At 48.4% G+C, this 16,597-nt stretch overlaps 1 protein-coding gene across 1 annotated transcript; it reads left to right on the plus strand.

Moving 5' to 3' along the window:
- The first annotated feature begins 3,089 nt into the window (after positions 1-3,089).
- Positions 3,090-15,497, plus strand: PDIA4 (protein disulfide isomerase family A member 4). Its single transcript, XM_054384879.1, has 10 exons — positions 3,090-3,186; positions 7,030-7,201; positions 7,979-8,184; positions 9,078-9,216; positions 9,795-10,000; positions 11,447-11,605; positions 12,661-12,812; positions 13,675-13,831; positions 13,926-14,159; positions 14,806-15,497. Exons 1-10 carry the CDS (start codon positions 3,090-3,092, stop codon positions 15,219-15,221), a joined length of 1,938 nt encoding a protein of 645 aa, XP_054240854.1. The 3' UTR covers positions 15,222-15,497.
- Positions 15,498-16,597: the final 1,100 nt, after the last annotated feature.

A 16,597-nucleotide genomic window follows, 5' to 3' on the forward strand; every position in this document is an offset into this window, starting at 1 on the left:
TACCTTGAAAAGTGCAGTATCTTCTGGCAGCATTGGCTGCAGATGCCCTATTTTCTTTCTTTCACTCCTAAGAAGCAACTTTTTTCCTCCTGTAGCCCACCTGAGGCAAGTTCTACCCTCTCCATAGAATGGAAGATACATTGCTCTAGACACAGTTTTTCCATTGTTTAAGAAGTGGTGGGAGAGACAAGAACCCCTTTGGCTACAGCCTAATCAGCACTTCCAGCCTTTCCAGTCTGTGGCAGCAGCTTCCACCATTTCCAAGCAGAAATGTAATTATGATTTTAGTTCAGTCATCATCATCATAGAATGGCTCAGGTTGGAAGGGGCTTCAGAGAGCATCTATTCCAACCCCCCTGCCATGGGCAGAGATGCCTCTCAACTAGACTTGGTTGCCCAAGGCCTCAAGATGGAAAATCTTAGTTTAAGAATACATAGATTCATAGAATGGTTTGGGTTTGAAGGGACCTTTAAGGTCATGCAGTTCCAACCTCCCTGCTATGGGCAGGGACACCTTCCACTAGACCAGGTTGCTCAAGGCCACATCCAACCCGGCCTTGAACACCTCCAGGGAGGGGGCATCCACAACCTCCCTGGGCAACTTGTTCCAGTGCCTCACCACCCTCACTGTAAAGAATCTCACCATGCTGAGATGCAGGCAGAAATGTATCCAAGAGCAAGGGTTCCCTCCCAAGGATCAAGGAGACAGTTTTGGCTCATTGTATTCCCCCAGCCCAGCCATGGTGCCAGGAGCAGGCATCCTTAACCTTTCTACACTTTTGATATGGAAATAAAGCAAACATTTTGGCTTTTGTAAAGTGCTGTGAACCACAGAGGAAGCTGCTAAATAATAGATGTTATTGAATAATTTATTTCAGTACAGTCACTGAATTCCTACTGAATAGGTCTTCCCATAGGAGTGTCTGCAAACCTAAGCACAACCCTTTGGAAGCCTTTCCTCAGGCAGGCAGAGAAGGACCAACTGCTTCAAGTCAGCTATTGTCTGTTGGAAAGTACCATCTAGTGGTGATTTCGTAGAATTGTTTCACTTGGAAAAGACTTTCAAGGACGTCAAGTCCAGCCATCAATGTGAGAACACCACAGCCAGTAAACCGTGTCCTGAAGTTCCATGTCCACATGTTTCTTGAACGCCTCCAGGGACATTGACTCCACCACCTCCCTGGGCAACCAGATGGCATCAAATACTCTAATAAATGAATAAAAAAATCCCACTGCAAGACAAAGAGGTTTGTCACAGTCCTACTGAAAATGCTGCACAGCAGAGTCCAGCAACCACCTTTGTTAACTGACTTGGTGCTATGACTGACACATCCTACTGAAAAGAATTTCCAATCCTTTAAGGACCACCAGGAGCTTACTACAGCACCCAGACATTAAATTCATATCTCAAAATAGGAAATTAATTCGAATTCACTTTTTCTACTGTAATGTAATTTAATAGCAGAAGATAGACTAAGGTAGCCTAGCCTGGTATACCCTGAAATCTGCATGATTTCAAGAGAACATTGGCTACAAGGATGAGAGAACATGGGCTGTGAGGATGGTGAAGGGACTAGAACATCTGTCTGATGAGGAAATGTTGAGAGACCTGGGGGTGTTTATCCTGGAGAAAACTGAGAGGAGGTTTTATTAATGTCTAAAAATATCTGAAGGGTTGGTGTGAAGAAGAAGCAGCCAGGCTCTTTTCAAATGGTGTCCTGTGATAGGACAACAGGCAATGGATACAAACTGGAACACAGGAAATTCTGCCTCTACATGAAGAAAAACTTCCTTGCTGTGAGGGTGCTGGAACCCTGGAGCAAGCTGCCCAGGGAGGTTGTGGAGTCTCCTCTGGAGACTTTCAAGCCATGTCTGGATGCATTCCTGTGTGATGTGCCCTAGGTGATCCTGTTTTGGCAGGGGTGTTGGATTCAACAATTGCTGGAGGTGCCTCTCAACCCCTACCATTCTGTGATTCTTTGACAGTTACTGCTGATTGTGCAAATCATAACCCATTTTATGGAGTATTGTGTCCAGTTCTGGGCTCCCCAGTTCAAGAGAACCAGGGAACTACTGGAAAGAGTTCAGCAAAGGCTATGAAGTGCTGAAGGGCACTGGAACATCTCTGTGAAGGGAGGCTGAGAGACCTGGGCCTGTTTAGCCTGAGACGAGCAGCCTGAGAAGATCTTCACAATGCTCAGCAAGACCTAAAAAGGGGGGTGCAAGAAGATGGTGTCCAGTGATAGGACAAGGGGCAACGGGCGAAAACTGCAAATTGGTACCCAGAAGGTTCCACCTGAACGTGAGGAAAACCTCACAAAAGCAAACCTCTGAGGACACTGGAGCCCTGGAGCAGGCTGCCCAGAAAGGTTGTGGAGTCTAGTTCTCTGTGGATATTCCGAACCCAGCTGGACATTGTGCTCCTGAGCAACAGGCTGTGGGTGCCCCTGCTTTAGCAGGGGGGTTGGATTCGATGATCTCCAGGGGTTCCTTCCAACCCCACCGTGCCAGCCACCCTGCCGCCATCCCTACAGCAAATAAACGCGGGAGCCCCAGGCCACGCCCAGCCCCTGAGTAAAGAAAGCCCACACCCCCCCGCGCACGCGGCGCGCCCTCATAGGCTGCCGTGCCCACTTGGCCCCGCCCCCTTCCCCGCCTTGCGCCCGGCCCTTCGCGGCTCTCTGCCAATCCTGAAGGGCCATGACTCCTCTCGCCCCGCCCCCTTCCTCCTGGTCGCCTCCTCTCGGCTCTTAGGGGCGGCTTCGCCCGGAACGCGTGTCGGCCGGCGGTTGGCGGGTACCCCGGCAACCAATGGGGGAGCGGCACCTCAGAGCAAGGCGTCTAATTACACGAGTGGACGGACGCACCCCTCCTCTTCGTTCGGCCGTGCTCGTCTCCCGCCGCGGCGGCCCAAGCGCGTAGCCCGCAGCAGCTGAGCAGCGGCGGCGGCCGGGGGCGCTGGGGGCTGGCGATTGGCGGCCGCACCGTCGCGTCGCAGGGCGACAGCCAATCAGGGCCGGACGCGGTGTCCCGCGAGAGGGCGCGGCGGGTCGGAGCGAAGCGGAGCGGGCCGAGGGGCAGCGGGCGCGATGAAGCCGAGCAGGCTGTGGGTGCTGCTGTTGCTGCTGGGGCTGGCCCAGATCACCCTCCTGGCGCGGGGGGCGGTGGCCGAGGAGGACGATGGAGGTGAGTGCGAGGGATAGGCTGTTGTGATGGACCCCTGAGTGCCGATGTGGAAGTGAGTTGACGGGGGCAACCCTTGGATGCGGGGCCTAGCTACCTCGGCGAGATCCCGCTCCTCGGGGGTGCGTTGGTACCGTGCTGGTCGCTGAGCTGACGTAGGGGCCGGGCCGGCAGGCGGATCCCCGCAGGCCTCTGAGCTGGGCCGGTGGGCGTGAGGTGCTCGCCGCAGGTCGTTCCCCTCCGCCCATGCGGGCTCCGGCCCTCTGCTGTCACTGTGCAGGCCTCTAGTTTCCTCCCTACCTTTCTGTTCGGGGCTCTGGTCGCCCCGCCCCTCAGCTCCTTTCTGTGCAGGGTTGTGGTCATCTCACCCCTCTTTTCTGTGTAGGGCTCTGGTCACTCCCCCATCGCTACAGGGCTAAAGTCCCCGTCCCGTCTCGTTTCTCCTCCACCCCGTGCAGGGCTCTCATTCGTCGTCGTTTCGCCCCGTTCGTTTCTCCTTCGCTGTGCCTGGCCCCTTCTGAACGCGGATTTAAAAGGAGCCATTAGCCATGCTGCAAGAAAAAGCCTGTTAATTTCCCGTTTAGTTATCCTAGGGAGCTCTTTTCCTTGCCCCTCAGCTGAGGAGTTCTCCGTGTTTCAAACAAGATTTGTTTTTTCCCAGGAGGAAGGCCATGTGTTGGTAGTTTGTTGGTGTCTGTTCCCATTGTCTTTATAATTCGCTGGTGTGTGTCTTTGCCTTGCCAAAACTGGCTGAAACAGAGGTGCTCTAAGTGAAGTGCTGCTACATAGAAGGCAGACACTTGAAAGTGCATCTTTTACAGGGATTTTGAAGAATCTCACATCATTCTTATTTCCTGCATGACCACTGCTTTCTGTTCAGTGTTAGAGAACAATTACAGAGTCACAGTATGGCAGGGCTTGGACAGGACCTTTGGAGATCATCCAGTCCAACCCCTCTGCCAAGGCAGGGTCAGCCACAGCAAGTTGCCCAGGACCACGGTGTCCAGACGGTTTTGGAATCTCTCCAGAGAAGGAAACTCCATGACCTCTCTGGGCAGCCTGCTCCAGGGCTCCCACACCCTTACAGCAAAGAAATTTTTCCTCATGTTTAGGTGGAGCTTCCTTGTTCTAGTTGGTGCCTGTTGCCCCTTATCCTGGAGATAATCCATTTTTACCTGTGAAATGCAGGCCTGTGTGAAGTGAAATACATTTACTTCACACCAAGAAAGTAGCTTATCTAAACTGTACAGAAGATGAAAAATTTAGATGAAACCAGACTTCTGCACTGTATGGATTTGGAATTGAAATTTGACTGGAGCAGTGAGACAGATAAAATTGCAGCAGAATCAGCTTAAGCCATGACTTTTGCATCCTGGTGAAGGAATTAGGAAGGATCATGAAGAAGATGTGCTACAGAAAAGACTGAGAAAGACTGCTTTCATAAAAAGGCTTTGGAGTGCCCTGGCAACAGGTGGCCCAGTACCCTATCAAGCTGAGTCTTAAAACTGTCCAATGCAGGGGAACCCACCACTTCCCTTGGGAGATAATTCCAATATCCGATTCTTCTCATGGTGACAAATTCACTTCTGGTACAGACTTGTACCTATCATCCCTTGTCTTTTCCATGGGACTCCTTGTGAAGAGGGCGTCTCGATCCTCCTGATAGCCACCCTTTTACAGCTTTTGTGGTTGGACTCAATGGTCTTAAAGGTCTTTTTCATCTGAAACAATTCTGTGACTCTAAACCACGAGCCTGTATCATGGTAGCTGTGATAGTCCTTTTCTCTGCTGGGAGGTTGGCAGGTGGTTGGCAATCAGGAATGAGCCCAACCTGGTGCTTAGTTTGTGAGATGCATGAGCAGAATTGGCCAGCTTGTTTTGCTCAAATTCCTTTGTGTCACAGAAAGCTTGAAGCAACTTGCTTGGAAAAGCAACAGGCTTGTGCAATTCAGGCAGGGGCCAACCATGAACAGCCTGTGGTGAAACACCTCCTTCAGAACTGCTGGGCATTCATGGAAGCTGGAAGCTGCTGCAAACTGGCTTTGTCACCAGTACAGACCCCTAAGTGTGTGACTGCTGGAGATTGGCTCCAGGAGCACTTGGCAGTTCAGCCCCTTGCACTGCTCACAGAGGCAGTGACACAGAAGGCATTGTTTGCCTGTGGATGGTGCTTTTAGCTGCCTCCCAAGTCAGGTGAAATGGTAGGTTTCTTTAACAGTAGTTAATGAAATTTAATCTCGGTGGCCACTGTTGTGTGTTAGTTGATCTCCTCTGTGATCTCTCCCCTCCACAAAAGCTTTTAATGTTTTGGTGGTGTCTGTAGTTGGGTTCTAATCAAAATGAGGGCATTTTCCCCAGGAGCTCATTTTGTTTTCCAAGACCATATGGCCTTCTGAGTTTTGATAGTTTCTACTAGCAAAGAAAGAGCCAGAGCATTTTTTTTGGCATCACTTTCTCCATGGTGAGCTTGTTCCTGTGGTCTGAAAATAGTGGGGGTTGGTTTATTCACTTTTTCATACCTGGATATATCTTTATCATTCTGTATTTGTGAATACATCATTGCCATTCCTAACTCTCAAATTCCAAGTGAACTCTGAATGCTTTCAGAATTCTTGTCCTGAATAACTAACTTACCTGTATGTGATTTGCTGTCATAGAATCATAGAATTGTTTCCGTTGGAAAAGGCCTCCAAGATGATCAAGTCCAACCATCAACCCAACACCACCATGGTCATTAAACCATGTCCCAAGTGCCCTGTCCACACATTCTTGAACACCTCCAGGGATGGTGACTCTGTCACCTCTCTGGGCAGCCTGTTCCAATGCCTCACCACACTTTCAGGAAAGAATTCTTACCTAATATCCAGCCGAAACCTCCTGAACACAATTTCAGGCCGTTGCCTCTCCTTCTATCACCTGATATTAGGGAGAGGAGACTGACTTCCACCTCACTCCAGCATCCTTTGAGAGAGTTGTACAGATCAATGAGGTCTCCCTTCAGTCTTGTCCTGCTGCAGCAACTTCTGTCTGCTTTGTCAAAAGCCAACTGAAGCTAAATAAGGAGTAGTTTTCAGCAAGAAATTTTAAAGGTTTAAATCCAAACCCTTAAGCTCCCAGTGGTGGAAAGGCCCTTAGTTGCATTGCTGTTCAGTTTTCTCGTGGGATGAGATGTTTACGAGAAAGTGGCTGCTCATGGCTTGGAGTGAAGAACTGGCTTGATAGCCAAGCCCAAGGAGCAGTGGAGAATGCAGTTAAATCCAGTTGCTAGCTGGATGGCGTCCTTTGCTGCTCAGTTTAGGGTCACCTCTCCTGTCTCCTCATCTCCGCAGCTGCAGCCTTTTCCTTCCTGCACCCCAGGGTGGCACACAGGATGGAGCAGTGCCCTTGGTCTGTAGTCCAGCTTTTGATGCTAATTCTCCCCATCAGTGTTGTCACTGCCACAGTAGCCACTGTGTGCAAACCCGCCCTGAGCTGCAGAAAGTGCCCCCCTGATCCAGAGACTAAGCTGGGCAGTCACAGCACCGAGCAGAGTCAGTGCTGGCCAGGCTCACACCAGGCCATGTCTCAGTTCCCCCATTTCAACAAGACGCCTTGGTAGAGACTGTCCCATGGGTCTGTGTACGCCAGCTCCAGATTGCAAAACACACATTGACACTTTTACTGAAATGTGGCTCTTTTTAGCTGGGTGGTGTGAACAGAAATCAAAAAGTCAAACATGGGAGTCCAGCTCTGTCACTGTGGAACAGATGCTTTGCTTTTAACTGTCAGATGCACATCTTTAACCGGACAGTGCTACTTCTGTGTGCTTGAGATAATCTCATCCGTGTTGCCTTTTTGCTTTTCCAGAATCTCTTGCAAAAGAAGCTGAGGAAGATGGTGATGATGATGATGAAGAAGATGATGATGAGGATGACACGGAGGTGAAAGAAGAGAACGGTGTGTTAGTCCTGAATGACGCAAACTTTGACACCTTCACTGCAGACAAGGACACTGTGCTGCTGGAGTTCTACGCACCCTGGTGAGCTTGCAGCCTGTGGGACCTTCTTAGGTGCAGGATAAGGTGGCTATTGGGGACTTCTCTGACAGGACATACTCCTAAGAAGTGAGTTTGGTTTTAAAGATTAGATAGCTGTGGCTTGGCTGCAGAAGCATAGGACTCCATTCCAGGGTAGGAGGCAGTTGTGGTGGTGTGGAGGTACCCTTTTCCCTGACCCCTACCATGCATCTGCACCCCTGCTCTGTACCTGTCAGGGAACAAGAAGGGTCGCAGTGAGCCCTGGAGCAGTCATGCAGTGTGGTCTGCAGCTTGCTGTCATGCCCTTGTGCTGACTCACTGAGAACTGGTTTCATTAGGCCAACTTAACTGCTGGTTTGTTGTTTGATTCAATTGAAGTGAGGGTGCTGCATAGAGAAGATGAACCTAGGTTAAGCTGCTGAAGTCTGAAATCTCATTTACAAGGGGACAGGGGGGAAGGAGAAGCACAGTGTGAGGTTTGTTGTAACAGCAATTAGTGAGGTTTTTTGTGTGAAGGTTTTAGAAAAGACCTGGAAATACGCTTTCTTTTGTTGGAATGAAGGGAGAAAACCAACCTGTAAGAGGTCTGGAGTGGCACAAACAGCACAGCAGTTATGGTTACCTTCTGCCTCTCTATCCTCTGAAAACATTGCAAGACACCATTCTCTTGCTGCGACTATGACCATCTGTCAGAAGGTGTCCTGTAGCAATGCAGAGCAGCAAAATACCCCTGCGGGCCTGCTGTGCATTGATGTGCCTGCTTGTGTCTTCCTCTGGCAGGTGTGGGCACTGCAAGCAGTTTGCTCCTGAATATGAGAAGATAGCCAAAACTCTGCAGGAAAACGACCCTCCTATTCCAGTTGCCAAGATCGACGCCACTGCAGCCACTTCCCTGGCAAGTCGTTTTGATGTCAGTGGCTACCCAACCCTCAAAATCCTGAAGAAAGGCCAACCTGTTGACTATGACGGTTCCCGGACAGAAGATGGTGAGCACCACCCGTGGTATTCTCTGTAACAAAGGCAGGAAGTCCATGCTCTTGCTTCTTCATGTGACTCTTTGGAAGGACTGTAATCTTGATCTAGTTCCTTAAGTAGAATACTGTTATGAAGGCTGAAATTTTGTCTGTCTTCAGTTGGCTGCCTGCTAGGCTGGTGAAGGGTCTGGAGATCAGATCTGGTGAGGAGCAGCTGAGAGAACTGGGGTGGTTTAGTCTGGAGAAGAAGCAGCTGAGGGGAGACCTTTTGGCTCTCTACAGCTCCCTGAAAGGAGGTTGGGGTGAGGTGGGGGTTGGTCTCTCTAGTATGAGGTGATAGGAGAGGAAATGGCTTGAAACTGTGCTGGGGAGGTTTAGGTTGGATATTGGGAAAATTTTTTTTCTCCTGAGAATAGTCAGGCATTGGAGCAGGCTGCCCAGGGAGGTGGTGGAGTCACCATCCCTAGAAGTGTTCAAAAAATGTGTGGGCATGGTGTCTGGTTTAATGACCATGGTGGTGTTAGATTAATGTTTGGACCTGATGACCTTAGAGGTCTTTTCCAACCCAAGCTATTCTGTGATTCTGTTATAGAGGATAATTTTTGCAGGTGGTGGGTAGTGCTGTTTCTGACAAAAGGTTTTTAGAAACATGAAGAGGGAGTAGTCTCATGCTTGCTGAAGGATCAGCTTGTAGCAACATCTGGTCTGTGTGCTGACTGCTTACAAAACAACCACTTGTTTCTTGCTTAGTGACTGTGTCCCACCTTCATTCAGAGGAGGTTCTGTTCAGTTGAAGGCCATGCTTGCCACTCTGACTTTAAACTCTTGCTACAAACACTTGTATTTGGTATACTACTGGTGTAGTACTGCAGACTTGCCAATTGAGCTGTTCAACTATCTTTCAGCAATTGTGGCCAAGGTCAAGGAAGTTTCTGACCCCAACTGGACCCCACCACCAGAAGCAACCCTTGTGTTGACCCAGGATAACTTTGACAACATTGTGAATGATGCTGATATAATCCTGGTGGAGTTTTATGCTCCATGGTAAGCAAGAAGGCTGTCATCTGTACTTTCCTAGCACAGCTGGGATGAACAAACTTGGTGACCCTGCCCTCTGTTGTTGTGCTGCTGCTTTTAATGGTTGGACTCCATCTTAAAGGTCTTTTTCAGCCCAAATGATTCTGTGATTCTCAGGAGGCTTTCCTCCTGCCAGGTGTGTATGTAGCTCTGGTGTATCATAGTTCCAATTTTGAGGTAGGATCATAGCACAGCTTACTCAAAGGCACAACTGGGTCTGTGTCTCAGCAAGGGATGGCCTCCACACCTTCACTAAAGATTCTCTTCTATAAATTAGTCAATTTGGCACATAGAAATACTGAAAACTAGAGGCAGTTGGTCCTCAGTTTTAAAAAGGCCTCCAAAAAATGAAGTTATGTCTAAGAATGTGGGGCCAGACACAGAGGCTAGCTTCCGATTGGAGAGACAAGGCTTCCTTGATTGAAGTGTCCTCTGTAGATAGAGCAACCTCATTTCTGCTTTCTCCTTCTGGAAGGTTTAACCTCTTCCACTTCAGAGGTAGGAGGTACCTAGAAGGAGTCATGGATTCTCCTCTCCTTCCCTAGGTGTGGCCACTGCAAAAGGCTTGCTCCAGAGTACGAGAAGGCTGCCCAGGAGCTCAGCCAGCGCACGCCTCCAATCCCCTTGGCTAAAGTTGATGCCACTGCTGAGACTGAGCTGGCAAAGAGGTTTGATGTCAGTGGCTACCCAACTCTGAAGATATTCCGCAAGGGCAAACCTTATGACTACAGTGGGCCACGGGAAAAATACGGTACTGCAGCTCCTCTTGCTTTGTGTTTTCTGAGAGCTTGACTGCAGATGTTCTGATGTCTCTATGGCAAAACAACCCCATGAACGCTCCAGGCTTGGGGCAGAGTGGCTGGAAAGCTGCCCAGCAGAAAAGGACCTGGGGATGTTGATGGACAGCTGGCTGAAGATGAGCCAGCTTGTGCCCACGTGGCCAGAAAAGCCACCAGCATCCTGGCCTGGATCAGCAAGGGTGTGACCAGAAGGACCAAGGAGGAAGGGATTGTTCCTCTGTGCTTAGCACTGTCAAGGCCACACCTTGAGTACTGCATACAGTTTTGGGGCCCTCACTACAAGAAAGACATTGAAGTGCTGGAGCATGTCTAGAGAAGGGCAACAAAGCTGGTGAAGGGTCTGGAGAACAGGTCAGGTGAGGAGTGGCTGAGGGAACTGGGGTTGTTTAGCCTGGAGAAAAGGAGGATGAAGGGAAACCTTCCGGTTCTCTAGATCTCCCTGAAAGGAGGATGTCATGCGATGGGTGTTGGTCTCTTGTCCCTACTAACAAGTGAGGGGATGAGAGAAAATGACCTCCAGTTGCACCAGAGGAGGGGTAGGTTGGTGGTTAGAAGAAAATTCTACACTGAAAAGGTTCTTAAAGATTGGCACAGTCTGCCCAGGGAGGTGGTTGAATCCCCATCCCTGGAGGTGTTTCAGAGAGGCAGAGATGTGGCACTGAGGGACATGGTTTAGCACCAGAATTAGAGAATGGTTGAACTCAATGATCTTAAAGGTCTTCTCCAGCTGAAACAATTCTATGACTTGCAGACTTGTTAACATCATAGTAGTGGCAGCTGTGGGAACCTCCAAACCTGTGCTCTCATACCTATGTAGGCCAGCAGTATACATCTGTCTCTATAACAGCTTACAGTGGTGCTACAGCTCCTAATGTGAAGAAAGTTCAGTCCACAGAGTGGAGCAGTGGCAGCATGAGTAAATGAACAGCCTTGAATTGCACTGGAGTGCACTGTAAGTGCTGACAAAGTGCTCAGTATTTGGGTTTAATAAAAGGGAAGACTTAACCCTGTCTGAGCAGAACTTTGGCTCATAGCATTGCCAGGAGACAGTGAAGGGTCTGGAAGCTCAGAAAGGAGGATCACTGGGAAAATCAGCTCCTATCCATAGAACCTGTGCTTGGTTGAGTCTTCTGAAACCAACCTAAAAGAGAATACCCAGAACTGCAGCTTGAAAAGCTTGGATTGAGGTCTTGCTTATTTGGTCTTCTTAGTTATTGTGGGAAGACTGCACAGAAAGAAAGGTGTCCATGGGCAGTGTGGTGTGAAACAGTGCTATGGAGGGATGCCTGACTCTCCCTTCAAAAGGTGTTCTAAGCAGCTTTCTGAGGATGGGTTTCTCTGATGGAATTGATTTGGGGACCAGAACTCGTCTCTGCATCGTGGTATTTCTCTTACAGGTATTGTCGACTACATGATTGAACAGGCTGGTCCTCCATCCAAACAGATTCAGGCTGCCAAGCAGGTACAGGAATTCCTGAAGGATGGTGATGATGTCATCATCATTGGTGTCTTCAGTGGAGAGAATGACAAAGCCTATCAGCTCTATCAGGAAGCAGGTAAGGAATGTTTTTAAAATAGTAATAAAATGTATGTTTTGTTGGGACTTTGGACATGGAGAGATCTCGTTTGTACTCCTAGTTTAGTGAGGGAGATTGGAAAGGAGTAAAAGGAAAGAGAGGGAAGGGTGATCTGCTTTGACCCAAGAAAAAAATCTCACACCAAATTTTAAGGATACAGCTCAAGTATCAGCCAAGCCATTTACAGGAGATACTTCCTCTTGGAACTGGTACCCAAGAAACTGCCAAATGGAGCAGGGAGAAAATTCCCAGGTTAGGAACAAATTGCAATTTCTTGCCCCCTTTCCATTTGTTACAGCTTGCTTTGTATCTGACAGTTCAGAAGCTGGGCTCTGAGGAGCTTACTCGGAGTGAGGAAAGACTGAAGAGAGCTAAACTGATCCAGAGGTGGATGGTGATTCTAAGCCATGGTTACTAAACCCCTTTGACATGACACAGTGGCAGTCCTGTCACTTCATGCACTCAGTCCCATCAATCAGTCCCCGTGTCTCACATGATTGAATCACTTGCAGACACTCTTGCTTTCTGTCAGAGCTTTGAGAAGAGCATTGTGGATAATTCTCCTGCCCTTGGCTAAGCCTGCTTCTGTGGCCACCATTGTTTATAGTTGGATTAGGAGCTGATTTGGTTGCTCCAGCATGGCAAGATACTCAACCGTTTCCCAGGCTGCCCCAAAGCAAACAGATGGACTGGGTGACCTTGTGGGTTCTTTTCCAGCTCTGCTTTCTCTTATCTGGGGGGAAGCCAAGAGGTAGGAGGCTGACAAACAAATGTCTATGTTTTGGAAGCTGTTCAGAGTTTTGAGATATGTAGAATAGCTCATCGAGGAGATGGGTTGTTGAACATCATTCACATAGTGCTACTCCAGCTGTATGTGTTATACAAGCTTTGCACCCCATATGAGCCTCTGGGTTGCTCTGTGTTCCATTGAGAATGGAAAGAGTTTCCCTGCAGTGCATTCTCCTGATTTTCAGTTGGAGGCTATCAGTTCACTTCTTGATGACCATTCCTTTTCCACAACCTTCATTTTCCAGCTAACGGCTTAAGAGAAGATTACAAGTTCCACCACACGTTCAGCAATGAGATTGCAAAACTACTGAAAACATCTCCAGGAAAACTGGTTGTCATGCAACCAGAAAAATTTCAGTCAAAGCATGAGGCCAAGATGCATGTTTTGGATCTTAAAGTGAGTAACTGGTCCAGAGCTAGAAAGTTTGTGAGCAGATTGAAGGTTCTTTCTCTTTGCAGGTATGAGCAGTGGGCATCTTCTTATTGGAAGTACTCCACTACATAATCTGAGGTGACTTGTTTTGTCCCTTGACTCTTGAGTGGGTCCAGAAGGGGCCACAAAGATGATCACAGGGCTGGAACACCCTTTCCCTGAAGACAGGTGGAGGGAGCTGGGGCTGTTCAGCCTGGGGAACAGAAGGCTCTAAGGAAACCTTATAGCAGCCTTCCAGTATCTGAAAGTGGATAAAGAAGAGCTGGAGAGGGACTTTTTACAAAGGCATGGAATTACAGGTCATGGGGTTAATGGCTTCAAACTGGAAAAAGCTGGATTTAGGTGAGACGAAGAAATTCTTCCCCATGAGGGTGGTGAGACACTAGAATGGGTTGCCTAGGAAAGTTGTGATGCCCTCTCCCTGGAGGTGTTCAGTGCCTGGTTGCAGAGGCCTTGAGCAATCTGATCTAGTGGAAGGAGTCTCTGGGTGTGGCAGGGTGGTTGGAACTAGATGATCTTTAAGGTTCCTTCCAAGCCAAACCATTCTATGAAATCATACTTCTCTCTTTGAGAAAGCTTCATTAAATTAGCCCAGGGGTTACCTAGGCAAATAATAATTCTCAATGTCCAGATTCAGTGTAAGAACAGAACACTAAATTATCTTCAGTGCTTATGGTTCTGAAGACTATGGTGACAGCATTGTCTATGACATGTCCCTCTTTCTCCCTCATGCACACATCACTATTAGTTTTCAGTAGAAAGCAGCAAAAATGGCACTGAAATCCCTTTGTTTGAGCTTCTTTTTCCCAATTGTTTTAAAACCCAGGACTCTACAGATGGGTCAGAGATTAAAGGGCACGTGCTCAAACATGCTTTGCCTCTGGTTGGTCACCGCAAGCCTTCCAATGATGCCAAAAGATTCTCCAAGCGTCCTCTAGTAGTTGTCTATTACTCTGTAGACTTCAGCTTCGACTATCGTGTTGGTGAGTTACTCAGGGTTAGCAGTGCTCCCCTTGGGGAGGAAGCAAGTGGTGACCGCTGAGACATTGCTGATCCCGTTGTGCTCTGGTTTTTCAGCTACACAGTTCTGGAGAGGCAAAGTCCTGGAAGTGGCCAAAGACTTCCCTGAGTACGTGTTTGCGGTTTCTGATGAGGAAGATTATTCTTCTGAAATAAAAGATCTGGGCCTGCTCGAGAGTGGGGAGGATGTCAATGTGGCCATTCTGGATGAAGGAGGCAAGAAGTACGCCATGGAGCCAGAGGAGTTTGACTCTGATGTGCTCAGGCAGTTTGTAGTGGCCTTCAAAAAAGGTACAGCTTCTAAAGCGGGGTTCTTTGAGCTGTGTGCTTTGGCTTACCTTTCTTTGCCAAGAATTTTTGCTGAGGCAGTGGCTATAATAAAGGGGAAGTTTATGTTGGATATTAGGAAAAATTGTCTTTCCTGCAAGGGTGGTCAGGCATTGGAACAGGCTGCCCAGAGTGGTGGTGCAGTCACCATCCCTAGAGTTGTTCAAGAAACGTGTGAACGTGGCAACTGGGACATGGGTTAGTGGGCACGCTGATCTTAGACTGATGGTTGGACTCAATGGTCTTAGAGGTCTTTCCCAACAAACACACTTCTATGGTTCTATGATTCTAACCCTGAGCAAGCCTGTTGCAGCTTTGAAGTGTGAGCTGCTTGTTCATATTTGGGACTGATACCACCAACCATCATCTACTGCAGTGTGAGTGGGCAGCCATGAGCAGAGGGAGAAAGGTTCTAGGGAACTGTGAAACTGCTTGTCAGCCCATTTCATAATTGGGTTGTGTTAACACATGCCCAGCAAGCTGGCCTGTGCTTCGTGCAGAGCTGGTTTCATTCCTGGTGCCAGGCTTCCCCCTTTTCTCCCTGGCAGAGATCAGAAGAGGATGGCTTTCAGCATGTCCTAACCATGCTCTGTGTTTCACTTCCTCCTAGGAAAACTGAAGCCTATTGTGAAGTCCCAGCCAGTGCCGAAAACCAACAAAGGTCCTGTGAAGGTGGTGGTGGGTAAAACGTTTGATGCCATAGTCATGGATCCCAAGAGTGATGTTCTCATTGAGTTCTACGCCCCGTGGTGTGGACACTGCAAGAAGCTAGAGCCAGTGTATACCGAGCTGGGCAAAAAGTACAAGAGTGAGAAGCACCTGGTGATTGCCAAGATGGATGCCACTGCCAACGACGTGCCCAACGACCACTACAAGGTGGAGGGGTTCCCCACCATCTACTTTGCTCCGAGGGACAAGAAGAACAACCCCATTAAATTTGAAGGCGGGGACAGAGATTTAGAGCACTTGAGCAAATTTATAGAGGAGCATGCAACAAAACTCTCCAGAACAAAAGAAGAGCTTTAGATGGGATGGGAGCGGTGAAGAAAAGCCCTTGGTGTGCTCTAGGGAGAAGCAAGTTCCTGACATGACTCAAGCTAGAGAAGGCTTGAGCAGCTGGAGGCAGGAAATTGTTGAGCAGTAAGGCAATTGCAGTACCTTTTGGTTTTCATGTATGGCAGAAGAGATTCTCTGGACACTGAACTTCTCTGACACAAATGTCTTCAGTTAGTTACTGTATGAACTTTTGGAGAAAAATACAGCTTTTATTTTTTGTGACTATCTTGAGCTTGATTCTTTGACTCCAATGCAGCTGTTAAGAGATGTTAGCAAAAAGAGAACCAGATCCCTCTGCTGAACAGATTGTTTGTCTTATTTGGTGGCATGATTATGGCGTGGAGCAGTGGTTTGAGCCAGTCTGTCTTCTGTGATCGTTCTGTGTACCTCTGCGTGGAATCACGGAATCATTTTGGTTGGAAAAGACCTTTCAAATCATCCAGTCCAACTATTCTCTAACAAATCTGTGGCTAAACCACATCCCTCAGTACCACTTCTCTGCATCTTTGAAACACCTCCAGGGTGGGAATTCAATGTACACCCTGGGAAGCCTTGTTCCAGTGTTGGAGAACCCTTTTAGTGAAGACGTTGCTTCCCTATCCAAACTAAACCTCCCCTGGTACAACTTCAGGCCACTTTCCGTTGTCATTGTTCCTAAAGAGAGGAGACCAAGTTGTTTCTACAGAAAGCAAGTTGTCCCCTTTCCTTCACACTAAACAGCCCCAGTTCACTGAGCTGCTCTTCAGACCCTTCTCCAGCTTCATTGCCCTTCTCTGGACACTCCCCAGCACCTGAACATCTTTCTTGGAGTGTAGGGCCCAAAACTGAACTCAAGGTATGGCCTCACCAGTGCTTGAGTCCAGGGGGACAATCCATTCCCTGGTCCTGCTGGCCACACTGTTGCTGATTTAGACCAGGATGATGTTGGCTGCCTCCAAGTTTTGGGACACTTCAAAAAAAAAAAACATTGAGGTGCTGGAGTGCATCCAGAGAAGGGCAATGAAGCTGGAGAAGTTGTCTAGTGATAATCAGCTGAGGGAACTTGAATTGTTTATCTTGGAGGAAAGAGGACAAATTCTCACTTTCTACAGCTCCCTGAAAGGAGGGTGGGGTGAGGTGGGTGTCAGTCTCCCAGGTAGCAAGTGACGGGATGAGAGGATGTGGCCTGAAATTGTGCAAGGGGAGGTTTAGGTTGGACATAAGGGACAATTATCTACTGCAAGTGTGGTCAGGTGTTGGAACAGGCTGCCCACAGCAGTGATGGAATCATCATCCCTGGAAATGTTCAAAAAACATGTAGGTAAGATGCTGAGGGATACAGTTTAGTGGTGGACTGGGCAGTGTTG

The sequence above is a fragment of the Indicator indicator genome, chromosome 11 (genome assembly GCF_027791375.1).
Source record: "Indicator indicator isolate 239-I01 chromosome 11, UM_Iind_1.1, whole genome shotgun sequence".
Lineage (NCBI taxonomy): Eukaryota > Metazoa > Chordata > Aves > Piciformes > Indicatoridae > Indicator > Indicator indicator.

Bases quoted from the DNA above. Each gene is read 5' to 3' on its own strand.
- PDIA4 (XM_054384879.1), top strand. From the start codon at position 3,090: ATGAAGCCGAGCAGGCTGTGGGTGCTGCTGTTGCTGCTGGGGCTGGCC. The intron at 7,202-7,978 runs GTGAGCTTGCAG...TTCCTCTGGCAG, and splicing joins CTGGAGTTCTACGCACCCTG to GTGTGGGCACTGCAAGCAGT. The intron at 12,813-13,674 runs GTGAGTAACTGG...TTTAAAACCCAG, and splicing joins TGCATGTTTTGGATCTTAAA to GACTCTACAGATGGGTCAGA.